At 44.0% G+C, this 17,248-nt stretch overlaps 1 protein-coding gene across 1 annotated transcript in view; it reads right to left on the bottom strand.

Annotated features, from left to right (window-relative positions):
* Positions 1-17,248, bottom strand: part of TAFA4 (TAFA chemokine like family member 4) — a 166,338-nt gene that overhangs the window by 8,153 nt on the left and 140,937 nt on the right. The window contains exon 4 of the mRNA XM_073569740.1: positions 6,588-6,743. Within this exon, the coding sequence (XP_073425841.1) occupies positions 6,588-6,743 (156 nt within the window). The remainder of the gene's footprint in view (positions 1-6,587; positions 6,744-17,248) is intronic.

The following is a 17,248-nucleotide window of genomic DNA, read 5'->3' as shown; positions in this document are numbered from 1 at the left end:
AATCTTGAAATGGGAATGAGTCCAACCCGAGCAAAGATCCAGGAGAATTACAAAACTATGAAAGAAAAGATAGATGAAAGACGACAGACATGTGAAAGAGCATGTCTGAGGAGAAGCTCTGCGGATGAAGAAGAGGAAGATAAATTACTTTATCAGAATGTATAACCCCGGCCTAATCCATCCCCGGCACAGAAGGGTAGACAAGTTTTATGTAAATATTTGGTGTTTCTGAAGTGAGAACAGTCAGAGGATGGTGGATTTTTAACCGTTCTTTAACATTTCCTTAGATCAGGGCCAGGTTTAGAAAATACTGGACCCTGGACAACTAGCAAAGCGGGGCTTCTGATACTTTTAGGCAATTGTTAATGTACTTTCAGCCCATACACAGGTTAAAAAAAAAGAATATTACAATATGTAGGCAACATAATACCGCAAAAAAAACGCTGCAATATAGGACTCAAAAATACTGCAAAAAACAATGCACCCTACATAATATCACTAAACATATCAGAAAAAAAAATATAGCAATACTGATTCAAAACACTCCAGCAGGTCCACTAATCAATGGCTTAAGAAAAACAAAATTAAGACTTTGGAGTGGCCTAGTCAAAGTCCTGACCTTAATCCGATCGAGATGCTGTGGCATGACCTTAAAAAGGTGGTTCATGTTCGGAAACCCTCCAATGTGGCTGAATTGCAACAAATCTGCAAAGATGAGTGGCCAAAATTCCTCCAGAGAGGAAAAGACTCATTGCCAGTAATCGTAAAAACTTGATTGCAGTTTCTGCTAAGGGCCCAACCACTTATTAGGTTTAGGGGGCAAACAACTTTTCACACAGGACCCTGTAGGTTTGGATTTCTTTCTTCCTTAATAATAAAGACCTTCATTTATAAACTGCATTTTGTGATTAGTTTACTGGTTATCTTTGCCTAATATTTTCATTTCCAAAAAGAAGAACAAAATTCGGCACTTCTGTCTCTCCCTCAATGTAGCTCCATAGCTACGATACAAATTCACACACCTGGACTGTGCGCCATTCTACCTTCAGAACGGGTGCTCAATCCAGCGCAAGCACAAAACTGTAATGTGTAACAGAAGAAAGGATGGCACTCACTGTTCTGTCGTGATGATTTTATTGGATAAAAATCACAGGCTCTGGAGGAATGTACAAGAAGTGGACAACGGCCGTTTCATGCATTGCGCTTCAACGGGTCCCCGTTGACGCGCAAGTGCGTGAAACGGCCGTTGTCCACTTCTTGTACATTCCTCCCGAGCCTATGCAGAATGGTGAGTGCCATCCTTTCTTCTGTTACATGTTAATATTTACATTTGTTTGGTGATCTGTAACACTTAAGTGTGAAAAACATGCAAAAGAATAGGAAATCAGGATGGGGCAAAGACTTTTTCACACAACAGTAGATGGATAATAAGATAGAGACAATACATTGTATAACGAGGCAGATTTCCCGTTCAGGACTTTCGGGACGGCTTGGTGACATCCCCTGCAGTCATCTCTGGAAATGATGTAAAATATTACAGGAATCGGCTGCTTCATCCAAAAACATAAATTCATAAATTATGTAAAATGTGGCTTACAATAAGAAGGCAGAGGGGAGGAAAAAAAAAGATAAATTGCCTTGTTTTATAATGGAACAGATTGAAGAGCAACAGGAAGCTTCATTAATACAAACATAACACGGAGAGCAATGAACGCCGTTACGAAATAATAATTTACGGTCCGGGACTTATGGTTGGGAATATTATGTATGAGACAGAATTACTGCACAGCGATATTTGTCACCACCTTCAGATCTGCAGGAAACGGTGGAAGCAAATAGAACATGCGTGCAAAATACTGTATACCCCACAATGGATGCAAATCAAGCTCCATCTACTGGTCACTAGTGGGATTACATGTTAATACTACAAAGAGGGACTGAAAATTCCTTATAATGACAAAATAGTGGTAATACTGTGAATCTAGTCCTATGGGCTCATGTATAGCTATGAGGCAGGCACTAAGGGGACTACAATAATGCTGGAAGTGCACTTTTGACAGAGTGGCTTTCCCAATCAAGGCCGATGAAAACAAGGCCTGAACAGAGGCAGAAGGCTGACATACTGCAACGAGCTAACATTTCCAACACTTTGCACTTGCACTTGTAACAATCTGCTGGCAAGCACCTCAGCTGCAGTTCCTGCTCACAGACACAATCTATTGGTCTCTTTCACTGTGCAGCATAGCAGAGCTGCTCACAGGCAAATTTTAAGGTCACCTCTCTTGGTGGTAGACCCTGCAGCTTTTGTCTGACATCTCGCACACTTTCAGGCTGCTCGCTTACTACGCCCCAGTGCCTTACACACCTGTAATAGCTTCCTCAGATGTGTTAATTCTCTTTACATTACACTGTGTGGCAAACCTCACAGTCAGTATTTTAAGCCTTTTATGGTTCTCTCTGCAGGGTCTATTCTCTCTGTTGGCGGTTATTGGTCTTCACTCACAGGAATAAGCCTACGTGCTCCCCTCTGGGGTGGCAATCCTTGTCCTCACTTTGTATTGGTGGTTCTCACATTTAAGAGGGCTAATCTCCTACGCCTGGGGGAGAGCACAACCCCTGCTGTGCAAGATGGAGCTTCTTACATGTTCCTCTACAGCCCTAACTAGTTCCTGGGGTAACACATTAATTTGTAAGTGTTGCTTACCCCTTGTTTGCTAGCTTTTCTTATCATGACTTCTTACTTTTTTTACCAGGACCTCCTTTGCTAAATCTTTCCAATGTCCAGCCTAAAGCAATAGCGTATAACCCTGTACACTTTTAGCAAGTGTCGGCAGACATGCTAATGCTAACTCCACACTTACCATGACTCAGCAGCTCAGTGTGCTAACTCTTTATGCTTTTCATCCATCTCTTTTGACATCACTCCTATGTTATAGCAATCTGTTTTTTTTCATTCTGGGGGGTGCTACAGTATTACAGTATTACATATAAATGAATCTATATACACCCAATTGATCTTTTTTGTGAGAACCTGTACTCCTTCCCCTCCCCCGCACTATGAAGTCTGCAGTGACTAACAATATGGGCCTTATTCATTATTAAATTTGCACCTTTTTTTATCTTTGGTGATTTTAACTTTTTTTTATTATTTGTGCATTTTCCACTTTTTAAAAGTATATTTTATGTGTTCTGTCTACTCAATTTTTTTTTTTTTTTTTTTAGGTCTGTCATTGTGGGTGGGCTTTGGGGTTCTCGGAAATTTTCAGATCATTCATCAACTGAGACTTTTTAAAGCGTCATCAAATTTTTGTGCAACTGTACTTCGGTTTACCCCTGGATTATTTAATGTACACCTGAATTTTTTGCTCAAATTGTGCCACCTTTTAGTGAAAAACATGTTACTTTTTGTGTTTAAACTTTTTTTTTTTTTGTGACGTTTTAAGACAAAAATAAGACATTTATGATTTTGGGCAAAATTCCTGAACCACGTGTAGGTTATAGCTGAACAATTTTCTTGCCAAAAAAAGTCAACAAATACCCCAAGACAAAAAGAAAAAGAAAAGTGACTTAATAAATGCAAATAATCAGGCCCCATATCTGTTGAAAATTATGACGGTAGAATCACAGGGACTACTACCATAAATGGGGTCTTAAAGGGGTTGTCCGTGACTTTAACATGTATGGCCTATGTTTGGATAGGCAATCTGTCTCTGATCGGTGTGGGGACAACACCTAGCACACCCAACGATCACCTGCTCCCAGTGTCGGCAGAGGCTCAGTTACGCAGTGGCACAGCACAGTTCCATCGACTGCATAGTGGCCGCGGATGGGTACTGCACATCCACTCCCATTCAAACCAATAGGTGGCGGATGTGCAGCACCTGGCCGCGGCCACTATGCAGTTGATGGCGCTGTGCCGCTCAGTAAGTGAACGATGAGTGTTCTGGGTGTCGTACCCCAACCGATCAGACATTGATGACCTATCCTAAGGATAGACCAAGACCCCTTTAAGAGTATGGCCAGCATTAATATATGACGCCTCTAGACCATTTGAGGGTGGCGTTAACATCTAAAAACATAATAATTCCATCCGAGTCTTTTTCACATGGCTGTTTTGGGAAGGTCAGCTCCGTTTCATTTACCTCCTCCGGCAGAATAAAGCCTCCTATAAAAATGAATAATTGAATGAATCAATCAGATTTGAGCCTCCATTTTTTTCAGTTCAGGTTAATGTTAAAGCCATGATGATAGAAATGCCCGACATTAACGTAATCAATACACAATATAGAAAAATGCAGCGAAAAGCGTCGGATCAATGCCGACACATTACAGTATGGGCCTTTTACTAGCTGAATATATTAATACATAAGAAATAGCCTGCACATAGTCACTATGATCTATTGCTTCTATTAGGAGTAAACCTGCACTAGTTCCACCTCAATTTCTGGAACTAAAAAAAATGTACTTTTTATCAAAATACATATGTGATTATATATATATATATATATATGTGTGTGTGTGTGTGTATATATATATATATATATATATATATATATATATATATATATGGAGAGGAGGGCTCCAATCGAGTCCAAAAATGTAATGGTCTCACGCAACCAACCAATAGTAATTACTACAAATAAAGAATCAGACGCAAAAATATACAGGAATAAAAAAAATATTTGTTTATTTTGCAATAAAGACAAAGGAATAAAGAAGGCTGATTAAAAAGTAAATCCACACTGGGGAAAAAAGGTGGAATATCACGGACCCCTGGAGTTTTTCCATATTGTCAAAAAACCTAATATACGCCTATTGGACGACATACATAAAAGTATAAGCTTGTTCTGGCAGGTCAAAGAGAAATGAAAACGGGTAGGAAAGCTTTAAAACGGAATTGCACGCTCAACAAACTTTGCATAAATCACAAGTACAGGCGAATATAAGAAACTGTATAATATATCTTATCAGAGAAAGCTGATTAATCCCCACTTATGAGCCACTTCTTTCTCTTCTCTATGCTTTCTGGACTTGTCATTTCCCCTTGAAAAATCAGTTCAATACCATCTTGCTCACACAAGATGGACTGCAGGCTCACTGTTGTGTCAGGGGACACATACTTTATGGAGAAGGGAAAGATCAGGAGGAAGGAGCAGGGAGCGGAAACAGGCAGAAAATAGGAAACTGTATAATACATCTCATCAGGGAAATCTGCTTCCTTCCCCAGTTATTAGTCACTGCTTCCTCTCCCCTCTGCCTTCTGAACTCATTATCCAATCTGAAAAATGAGTTCAGAACCATCTCAATCAGATGAGACGGACTGCAGGCTCACTATGGATATATATGACGCCTACACTATGAAGAAGGGAAAAACACCATGAGCACAAGTTAAGTAATGGTGCTAAAGGTTAGGTTCCCAAACCAAGTAGTTTTGTTATAAACCTAGCACTCAACCTTAGGATATTCAGAAGAATATTTATTGTAGTACGTAAAAAAACGTTTCAGTCAAATTTGAGAAATGAGACATGCGGTGGATACTGTGTCTGGAGGCACGTCCTGCCTCATCTATTGGCTGACACAAGGCTGTGGGATGGATCTCCCCAGTAATCAGCATACATGCTTATGTTGCCTCATCTACTGGCCTCTATAAGCATACTACAACAGGCAGTGGGACGGACCACCCCAATTAAGAGCACATGAATCTTCACCATAGGTTTAATACCTATTACCACGTATTTGGTACAGTACGTAACTGAAGAAGGTCAAAATTTGACCGAAACGTTTTTTTTACGTACTACAATAAATATTCTTCTGAATATCCTAAAGTTGAGTGCTAGATTTCTAACTTATAGGTACACTATGAAGGGAGAGATGAGGAGTGAGGAGCAGGGAGAGCAAACAGGCAGAGAGAGAGACACAGAAAGATCATGCTGAGTTTTCTAACAAGTCTTTTAACGCACTTCAGTGCTGAATTCACATCTACACAGCTCAGTACTGCAATATAATATAATCCATGCTGCTTTTCGCTGTGTGCTAAAAAATGAATGAAGACTTAGAATCCCTCTGTGTGTGCTCTGCTGTAGACAGCAGAGATCACAACAGCTTAACTATAGCCACCAGGAGGTCAGAGTGGATTGCAAATCAATAATTGGGGAATGCAGAGGAGAGCACTGGTGAAAATGTAGGATACAAGTCAAAAATAGTGTTATTCCTTATGTACACACGCAGCAGATTATTCTGAAAAGCTACTCGAAAGTAAGGATCCCTTTTACGCACAAATAGTGCATAAGACGATACAGTAAATCCAGGCAAAGTTGTGAGAAGGCAAAAATGTCAGAAAAAACACAGAATAAAAAATGCACTGGATATAAGTAGAGCGAAACGGAAACGTAGAACTGTATAAAAAACTTAGACGGAAAAGGTAGCACAGGACAAAGCAACGTACAGAATAAACAGGGACCACGCGTTTCGCACAAAGACTTCTTATATGGTGGGGCAGCTTTCACCTGATATCTCTGCACCCCAAAAGCTTCACCCCCCTGTATAATACATAGGCGCTGGTCACCCTGTGCAGATACAGTACCTACCTTCCACACAAGATGGCTGCGCCCTGGTGGTGCCGGCTACCTGCCCCGGGAAACAGGAGCACTTCACCGTTTGTGACCTCTCCTCAATGCGGTTTTTATTGCAGCATCGATGAACTGCGACGACCTCGCACGTCCCCTGCTTCACTTGATGATGAGCTGCACAAGATGGACAATAAGAAGTTAGACGTCACCAAGTCGTGTCTCATGTGGTGATGCTGTCATTTATGTGATAGGGGTATGTACCATGAAGGCTCAGGGTACACGGCGACTTTGGGTGGGACCCCTGTAACGTAGTCAAAGTTTTCTGGGTGTCGCCGCAACATACCAGCGCAATCCAAGTATATATGTATGTAGAGTGTATAGTTAATGACGTCCTATCATGCTTTCATCTCCCTGGTTCTAGCCGTAATATCGTAATACAGTCATACATTATTTATGCGCACCATTAGTGCACATACTGGGTAGATGTCCATTCTGGATCCTGCCTTCACTATGGTCTGACAGTAATTACACAGTACAGTGATATCAGGTCATCATCCATCTGCACTTTGCATGAAACTTGAGTGACTGACGCCGTCCGGCTCGGAGGCGGCTTTGTGCCTCCACCTGCAGTGATATGGCGATAATTCAGTGCAGAACATCTAATACAGGTGATACATGAGGATGAGGCATCTGGGGCCACCTGTGCAAGATCCCTGGAGCCATCTACTGGACAGAGTTGGGATTTCAATCGAAGTGTTTTCATAGGAAGCCAAATGTATATCCCCCACATGTAGCCTCGCTAATGACTGTGATATACGAAACTGTGGCTAGGTCAAAGATTCAGTGCAGTGCTTACGCCCCATGTGCATACACTTAGAATTTTACTAAATTGGTCCCTCCCTATTAAATATAATATACAGTTATAGTACTGCTATACCACACACATTCATAGTACTGCTATACTTCACAAAGACATAGTACAGCTATACTGCACAAAGACGTACTATAGCTATACTATACTGCAAACAGACATAGCACCGATTCAGTGGGGAAAAAAAGGATTTAGTCCAGCCACCAATTGTGCAAGTTCTCCCACTTAAAAAGATGAGAGAGGCCTGTAACTGACATCATAGGTAGACCACAACTATGAGAGACAAAATGAGAAAACAAATCCAGAAAATCACCTTGTCTGATTTGGCAACATTTATTTTGCAAATTATGGTCGAAAATAAGTATTTGGTCACCTAAAAACATGCAAGATTTCTGGCTCTCACAGACCTGTAACTTCTTCAAGAGGCTCCTCTGTCCTCCACTCATTACCTGTAGTAATGGCACCTGTTTGACCTTGTTATCAGTATAAAGGACACCTGTCCACAACCTCACAGTCACACTCCAAACTCCAGTATGGTGAAGACCAAAGAGCTGTCGAAGGACACCAGAAACAAAATTGTAGCCCTGCACCAGGCTGGGAAGGCTGAATCTGAAATAGCCAACCAGCTTGGAGTGAAGAAATCAACTGTGGGAGCAATAGTAAGAAAATGGAAGACATATAAGACCACTGATAATCTCCCTCGATCTGGTGCTCCATGCAAAATCTCACCTCATGGGGTCAAAATGATCACAAGAACGGTGAGCAAAAATCCCAGAACCACACGGGGGGGACCTAGTGAGTGACCTGCATAGAGGTGTGGCCACCACAATAAAGGTTACCATCAGTAACACACTACGCCACCAGGGACACAGATCCTGCAGTGCAAGACATGTCCCCCTGCCAGTACATGTCCGGGCCCGTCTGAAGTTTGCTAGAGAGCATTTGGATTATCCAGAAGAGAATTGGGAGAATGTCATATGGTCTGATGAAACCAAAGTAGAACTGTTTGGTAGAAACAAAACTTGTTGTGTTTGGAGGAGACAGAATGCTGAGTTGCATCCAAAGAACACCATACCTACTGTGAAGCATGGGGGTGAAGATGAAATGTGGATGGGTGTTTCAACATGATAATTATCCCAAGCACACCACCAGGGCAATGAAAGAGTGGCCTCGTAAGAAGCATATGAAGGTTCTGGAGTGGCCTAGCCAGTCTCCAGATCTCAAACCCATAGAAAACCTTTGGAGGGAGTTGAAAGTCCATGTTGACAAGCAACAGGCCCCAAAAATCACTGCTCTAGAGGAGATCTGCATTGAGGAATGAGCCAACATACCACAAACAGTGTGTGCCAACCTTGTGAAGACTTACAGAAAACGTTTGACCTCTGTCATTGCCAGCAAAGGATATATCACAAAATATTAAGATGAACTTTTGTTAATGACCAAATACTTATTTTCCACTACAATTTGAAGTATAAATCTTACCAAATCAGACAAGGTGATTTTCTGGATTTGTTTTCTCATTTTGTCTCTCATAGTTGTGGTCCACCTATGATGTCAATTACAGGTCGCTCTCATCTTTATAAGTGGAAGAACTTGCACAATTGGTGGCTGACTAAATACTTTTTTGCCCACTGTATACTATATATATTTATTGCACTGTTGTATTATACAGTATATATATATATATATATATATATATATATATACAGTATATATATTATATATGATACTAGTACTGCAACACCACACACATTCATAGTACTGTTACACTACACATAGACATAGTACCTGTCATGGTCACTGTGTGTCTGGGCGCAGGTGTTACCGCAAGGCGAACCCATAACACACGTGACCCTGGATACAGCGCCTCCAGTGGGGCGGATTTAAATAATAATACGTGCAGATGGATACACCGCCTCCACCTGGCGAATTTAAATAATAAGGGGGACCTGGGAAACATAAACAGTGGTGGGCCCTGCAATAGGGAAAAGGGAATTGGAGACCTCCTGAGCTCCCCTGAGCCAGTGTCCCTGCACTCCTAACGTTCCCTATGCCGGTTTCACACCGGGCGCCGCACGCGTACCTCAACGCCCTAGCTCGCCCTGACCCTAAACCCTCACTAGGGAATAGGTCGGTGCGGAAACTAATCCCACCACTGCACTAATAACACACATGAGGGAAAGAGACAATACAGGGGGACACCACTTAGCTTTATGCTCTGTGCTTATGCTCCTGCAACAGAGCCCTCCACCTGCGTGCGTCTTCTCCTCCACCCGGATCCATCACCATAACAGGATCCTGCACCATAGTGCTGCCTAGGAGCAGAGTCCACCACCAGTTGCTGCAGCTTAATAACAGAGTCCCAAGGATAAGTTCAGCTTCTGCCACGAAGTCAAGCATGCTTGAGTCCAGCTCAGCAGCCAAGTCCCACATGGTGAGTGCCACTCTCCATAGTAGCCACTCCACCAGACCATGCAGACACTTCCCGCTGACACCATCACTGCGACTCCACCACGCCATGCCAGCCCTTCGTCCAGACACCATCGCTGACACACATCCCCCCTGGCTAAGCTGTGCAGGACTCCTCCTCAGCTCCATCCTTTCACCAGGCTCTCACAAACTCAGAATAAATGAATCAGTATCACCAGCAGTGATTGCACACCCTGAGACTCCTTTATAGAGCCCCACACCTGATTCCTAATTACGTGCACATTAACTGAAACCTAAGGTGTGATACCACTAACCACCACCGGGGACAGTCAAGTCACCTTGGCAACTTGCCAAAAGGAAAAAAAGTTCACACATTGCTTTTAATACTGTCAGATAACTTCAGATCATGACAGTACCCCCTCCTTAATGAGGGGCCTCTGGACCCTCAAGACCACCCCTCAATAGGGAAACACCTACAGCGGGGACGCCCAGATCCTGAGTTCACTCACTACTACCTGACACTTCAGGTTTATGACAACCCACCGCTGGAATTGGCAATAAAGTTCATTTTGGAGGCACCACTCATCTCCACAGCGCCGACCTGGGGAACGAGTTTATGTATGTATGTTTGTTTGTTATGAGCTGATCAGGCTCCACAACACACTTCCACAAGATGTTTTTTGGTGGCACACATACACGCTCGTTCACACACAGGTCCGGACCTGAACGTTTATTGCATACATTCGATTGTCATAATTGGTGAACTCACTCTGAGCTAGACAGCAGAGGCGTCCCCCTGCATCACCACACTCACTCCCCCGCAAATCACCAAGGGACACCACCCTCCAACCCTCTTCACCATGAGGTCTGCACCTCCCAGGGTTGGTTAATGGCAAGGGTTGAGATTTGTCCCTACTCCCCCGCAACACACCTGCTGCTCACACCAGGAGGAGGGGGACCGGATATGGAGGAAATATACACTCACTGGTCGCCTCCACACGACCAGGAGGGGCGGCTTCTTCGGTGGTATTTGAAGATTTGGCGTAAACCCCGCAGACTCAACACCAGTCTGCTCATCACCGGGACGTACCCCTTCTCCTCGGGGAATACCAAGCAGCTCCGTGGGGCACCATTCCTCCCACCTGCCTGGGTACGCCCGCGTGCATGAGCAAGTCCCGCTCCCCAGCAGCGACTCTAGGGGCTTTTAGCAAGATCACAGCCGCCATTTTGATTCCCTGGTTATCTGAGCAGAGGCCCCAGACCCTGATAACTGCTGCTGCAGCGGCTCTAACACACCATGCCGCTCCTCACACACCTCAGTGAGGCCCGGCAGCAATTACCACAGGTCTCCACATGGCCGAAGCTCACCAGGAAAAAGGTAAGGCTGGTGATAATGTCATGGTCACTGTGTGTCTGGGCGCAGGTGTTACCGCAAGGCGAACCCATAACACACGTGACCCTGGATACAGCGCCTCCAGTGGGGCGGATTTAAATAATAATACGTGCAGATGGATACACCGCCTCCACCTGGCGAATTTAAATAATACGGGGGACCTGGGAAACATTAACAGTGGTGGGCCCTGCAATAGGGAAAAGGGAATTGGAGACCTCCTGAGCCAGTGTCCCTGCACTCCTAACGTTCCCTATGCCTTTCGCACCGGGCGCCGCACGCGTACCTCAACGCCCTAGCTCGCCCTGACCCTAAACCCTCACTAGGGAATAGGTCGGTGCGGAAACTAATCCCACCACTGCACTAATAACACACATGAGGGAAAGAGACAATACAGGGGGACACCACTTAGCTTTATGCTCTGTGCTTATGCTCCTGCAACAGAGCCCTCCACCTGCGTGCGTCTTCTCCTCCACCCGGATCCATCACCATAACAGGATCCTGCACCATAGTGCTGCCTAGGAGCAGAGTCTACCACCAGTTGCTGCAGCTTAATAACAGAGTCCCAAGGATAAGTTCAGCTTCTGCCACGAAGTCAAGCATGCTTGAGTCCAGCTCAGCAGCCAAGTCCCACATGGTGAGTGCCACTCTCCATAGTAGCCACTCCACCAGACCATGCAGACACTTCCCGCTGACACCATCACTGCGACTCCACCACGCCATGCCAGCCCTTCGTCCAGACACCATCGCTGACACACATCCCCCCTGGCTAAGCTGCGCAGGACTCCTCCTCAGCTCCATCCTTTCACCAGGCTCTCACAAACTCAGAATAAATGAATCAGTATCACCAGCAGTGATTGCACACCCTGAGACTCCTTTATAGAGCCCCACACCTGATTCCTAATTACGTGCACATTAACTGAAACCTAAGGTGTGATACCACTAACCACCACCGGGGACAGTCAAGTCACCTTGGCAACTTGCCAAAAGGAAAAAAAGTTCACACAGTGCTTTTAATACTGTCAGATAACTTCAGATCATGACAGTACCGCTTTAGTACACACAGACATAGGAATCTAGGAATGGGGCATGCTGAGCAGTAAGAATGGTGATGGACAGCTCGGGGTCCAAACAGAGGCTGGGGGTGTGCTGAGCTGTCAGTGTCTGGAGAGACAGGTCAGTCATCCAATCAGAGCTGTGATATGCCGGGGCCTTCAACATGTGACTGTTTTTTGAGTGATTACCTGACTTTTTAGCCAGCTCGCTGCCTCTAAATAGTGTCAGTTGTAACTTTGCTCAAATGCTGTGTGCTTGTCTGTTCTTTGTGTTTCTCTATTTTGATCTTTGTTGCCCGACCTTGGACCTTACCTTTGACCATCCATTTGCCTTACCCTTTTGTCTTGATACACTACCTTCTCACAATTCTGACCGCGGACTGTTACCTGACTACGCCTTTTCCTTATACCTTGGTTTATGACGAGCTCTCTTGGTATCTGACCCTGAACCTCCTGACTACCCAGCCTCACAGCTTCTCCGTGAACAGTGACTAGCGTCACACATAGTACCGCTACACTACACACATTCATACTCCTGCTATTCTTCACACCTTTATATATACTGCACACATTTATAGTACTACTACACTGCACACATGCACTACTACACTACACATTTATAGTACTGCTTTACCGCACATATAGTACTGCTATACCATATACACTTATAGCACTCTATATCACACACATTCATAGATCTGCTGTAAAACACATTCATTCTGCTGAAATAAAACACGAAGCATAGTACTCCTACACACTTTCATAGTATAGCTATACTGCAGGCAAACATAGTGATGCTATAGCACACATTTGTAGTACAGCTATACCGCACAAAACATAGCACTGGTATACCGCACACTTTCATAGTACTGATATGCTGCACATAGAAATAGCATAGCTATACCACACACAAATATCCAGATGTAGCAATCAGCAAACGTTTGCTTCACGACTTGGTATTCTATACTAATTGCATAGCTTGGCCGCTATAATTCAAAGATATGTACGGTAAATAGTGTAACGCTGATTTAATGCTCGCTACCTCTGTAGTACTGCTACACTGCACACATAATACCAGCATATAACTACATTGTACATGATGTCACTATACTGTACACATTCATTGTACAGCTATACCAAGAAGCCAAACCAGACACTTCATCTACAGGCACGTGTTTTGGAGTATTTGCCCCTCATCAGTGCACAACAGGAGATCTGATTTGGCTGGATGCGAGTCCTCTGACGGGATCTAAGGGGGGAACATTTCTGCTTATGGGCGGTGCCAAACCAGTGTAAGGAGGCTTATAGCTCATGCAATGCGCCTCCATCTGGGAACTTAAATATGCAGATTTTCTCTTCAGAATGGAAAAAGACAGGAACTCTAGCGCCACTTATTGAATGTACATGATAGTAAAAAAATATTACCGCTATACCGCACACATTTATAGCACTCATACATGAAACATACATGCACACATTGACATACGTTACAATCCTATATTCAAATACACACATGCGTATATACACATTGTCACGTGTTTACCGCAAGAGGGAGGAGCCAGAAGACCGCAGCGTCTGATTTCTCCTGCGCTGATTGGAAGCACTTCACCTTCTTATTAAACGGTGTAAATTTCTAAGTTTATTTTGGCATTGCAGGCGTTAATCTGCTGTTGAGAGCTCCTGGAGCGTTAAGGCTCTCAGCTGTTCAATGTTAGCCACTCTAATCTCCTATACAACCTGGGTCCTGGCTAGCACTCATTGTCAGAAATAGCTTATGCTGCATGGCTGGAGGTTGTTGGTGGTTATTGAAGAAAGTGTTTGGTGGATTTATCTGTGACTGTTGCTAAGTTTTGAGTGTGTGATAATTCCCTTTCTTCTCCTACTTTTGTTTTTCCCCATCCTCCACTCCCTGGTGCATTCCTCTGTTGTATGTGTGAGTAAATGTGTATGTTTGGTATTTTTCGTTACCCATGTTCGTATTACCTTCTTAGTCTGCTTGGTGTATTACGGTACACTACTACTCCCCTCTTCCCTGGGTGGAGGAAGGGTACAGACTGAGGACGGATTCAGGAGCTAAGGCAAGGCACGTGGCCCTGGCCTCTTCACAATCAGACGTAATCTGGGGAACAGGGCAAGCTAGGGCGCCTCTAGCATTAGGGACAGGGAAGGATACCCTGGTTCTGAGATACCCGACAACAGAGTTGTGACACATTACTCATGCAGACACACACACTACACACGCAATGCACATACCTTTCCTGCAAAGCTGTCATGTCTCAGTAGTAGAGAGTAGGGATGAGAGGACCCGAAATGAAAAGCTTGGCATTCGCGCCGGACAGTTGCTTTCTGGTCCTAAACGCTGAACACGGACTTTCCACAGAAGTCCATTGCAATGTTTGTAGTTCCGGGGAAAGTCCGTTGCAGAGAGGGGGTGAGAGATTTTTTTTCTCAGCAAAGTTCGGGTTCCCATTCTTTTCAATAGGGTTTAGGCTCTGGTTGAAGTTTGGGTACAAGTTTGCTACCTGAACTGAACCTTGGCATAAAGTTAGGGTTGGGTACCAGAACCTGAAATTCCACGTGTCCGCTCATCCCTAGTGGAGGGGAATCCATGGTGAGCACAGGACTGAGCCACTGCCTCACCCTAGTTAGGCTCTATATTAGAAGATCCTGATGTATAATATATATATGTATTCATATGACGGAGGTCGAAAACATGTCCTTCATTTTGGACTGCACTATTCTATAGAATGGTATTTAGTACTATATCATTTCTGACGAATGTAAGATTGCCGCCACGGCTTGTAAATGGAGCAATTTTCGAGACTGCAGCAGAACTGCAGAAAGCAACTGCCTTTTTCCACAGATGAACTTATGCCTTAAATTATCGTATATAACAACTGCAGAGCCTCCAGCTGAGTGCAGTAAGCTTATCAAAAAGCTGAGCTGTCTCTTGAACCTGCGGTAACGTATTGTGCCGCTGCAGTGAGAGGCATCTAGACGGCATTAGTCGCCTTTTCGTCGGGTTTTTCACCAACTCATTTCGCTGTTGCTAATGTCTTCCTTTTGCCAAATGATCATCTCCTACTTAAAAGACTGCTAGTTTTCCTGCTGTTCTCGTGGTTTATCAATGATTCTGGCGAGGCATCCTTTACGCTGTTTACTTGAGCCCTTTCTAACAGCTCGATAAGAGAAAAGAGGGGCGACGAGCTCAGATGTCTGGTATGGGCAGATGAAAGGGATGAGACGACGTAGCGCTCTCTATTCACGCTCTTACTCAACTGAACACTTTAAAGAGCTTTGTTCCTTTGTACGTTAAGGAAAAATTTATAGGTCTACACGTTATAATGCAAGAGAGATCTCAGGCTCTGACGGAACGAAAGTTAACCACAAGGTGAATGCAGGGTGCGATAACAGTGCTCTGATAAAAGTATCTGCCCCCTTCCATGGTTCCCTTTATTTCTTGCCATCAGTTTTTTCTTGCAAATTGGTATTCCTATGTTAGGCATTTACCGTATTTCCAGTGGATATGACATTAATGCCTGATAGCTTCAGTAACAGTTCTAGAGAAAGCAGGTCTGGTTTGTCTGTGGCCATTTTCTATTATGGGCCCACCTAGTGTGGTGGAACTGAATATTGCTCATAGAGAAGATATACACTGATAGAGTAGGGTTTGTAGTGTGTAGAACACCAGAAGTAGAGTTTGCAATGCTTACAGCAGATGAAGGGTAAATCAGTAGATCGGAGCCAGGACATGAATGCCTGATATAAGCAGTAACAGTTCTGGAGAAAAGGGGGTCTGGTTTGTCTGTAGCCATTTTCTTTTATGGGCCCACCTAGTGTGATGGAACTGAATATCGCTCATAGAGAAGATACACACTAATGGAGTAGGGTTTGTAGTGTGTAGACCACCAGAAGTAGAGTTTGCAATGCTTACAGCAGATGAAGGGTAAATCAGTAGATCGGACCCAGGACATAAATGCCTGATAGATGCAGTAACAGTTCTGTAGAAAAGGGGGGTCTGGTTTGTCTGTGGCCATCTTCTATTATGGGCCCACCTAGTGTGGTGGAACTGAATATTGCTCATAGAGAAGATATACACTGATAGAGTAGGGTTTGTAGTGTGTAGAACACCAGAAGTAGAGTTTGCAATGCTTACAGCAGATGAAGGGTAAATCAGTAGATCGGAGCCAGGACATGAATGCCTGATATAAGCAGTAACAGTTCTGGAGAAAAGGGGGTCTGGTTTGTCTGTAGCCATTTTCTTTTATGGGCCCACCTAGTGTGATGGAACTGAATATCGCTCATAGAGAAGATACACACTAATGGAGTAGGGTTTGTAGTGTGTAGACCACCAGAAGTAGAGTTTGCAATGCTTACAGCAGATGAAGGGTAAATCAGTAGATCGGACCCAGGACATAAATGCCTGATAGATGCAGTAACAGTTCTGTAGAAAAGGGGGGTCTGGTTTGTCTGTGGCCATCTTCTATTATGGGCCCACCTAGTGTGGTGGAACTGAATATTGCTCATAGAGAAGATATACACTGATAGAGTAGGGTTTGTAGTGTGTAGAACACCAGAAGTAGAGTTTGCAATGCTTACAGCAGATGAAGGGTATATCAGTACATCAGAGCCAGGACATAAATGCAGATAATAGAGAAACAAGCAGGATTTTGATGGAGAAGATGAGTGTCAAGTGAATGAACTGAGTGGTGAGGCAAACTCCAACGTATGAGGTAACTGAACACAAAGTGTATTTAATGGTTAGACACACAAAGACCTAGGGTGATGATGTAACAGGATATCACTAGACAACTACTGTAGAGAAGCCAGTCGTAGAGCACAGCAAAAGACAGGTACCGGAGGGGAAGAAAGTAGAGCCCAACCATGAGGTCAAGACATGTTCAGAACATCTTCATTGACGTCTAAAGGCTTG

The sequence above is a fragment of the Dendrobates tinctorius genome, unplaced genomic scaffold (genome assembly GCF_039654945.1).
Source record: "Dendrobates tinctorius isolate UK_male_01 unplaced genomic scaffold, ASM3965494v1 ptg000027l, whole genome shotgun sequence".
Lineage (NCBI taxonomy): Eukaryota > Metazoa > Chordata > Amphibia > Anura > Dendrobatidae > Dendrobates > Dendrobates tinctorius.
Note: the sequence above shows the minus strand (reverse complement) of the source record. Positions and strands in the feature narration are given on the sequence as shown.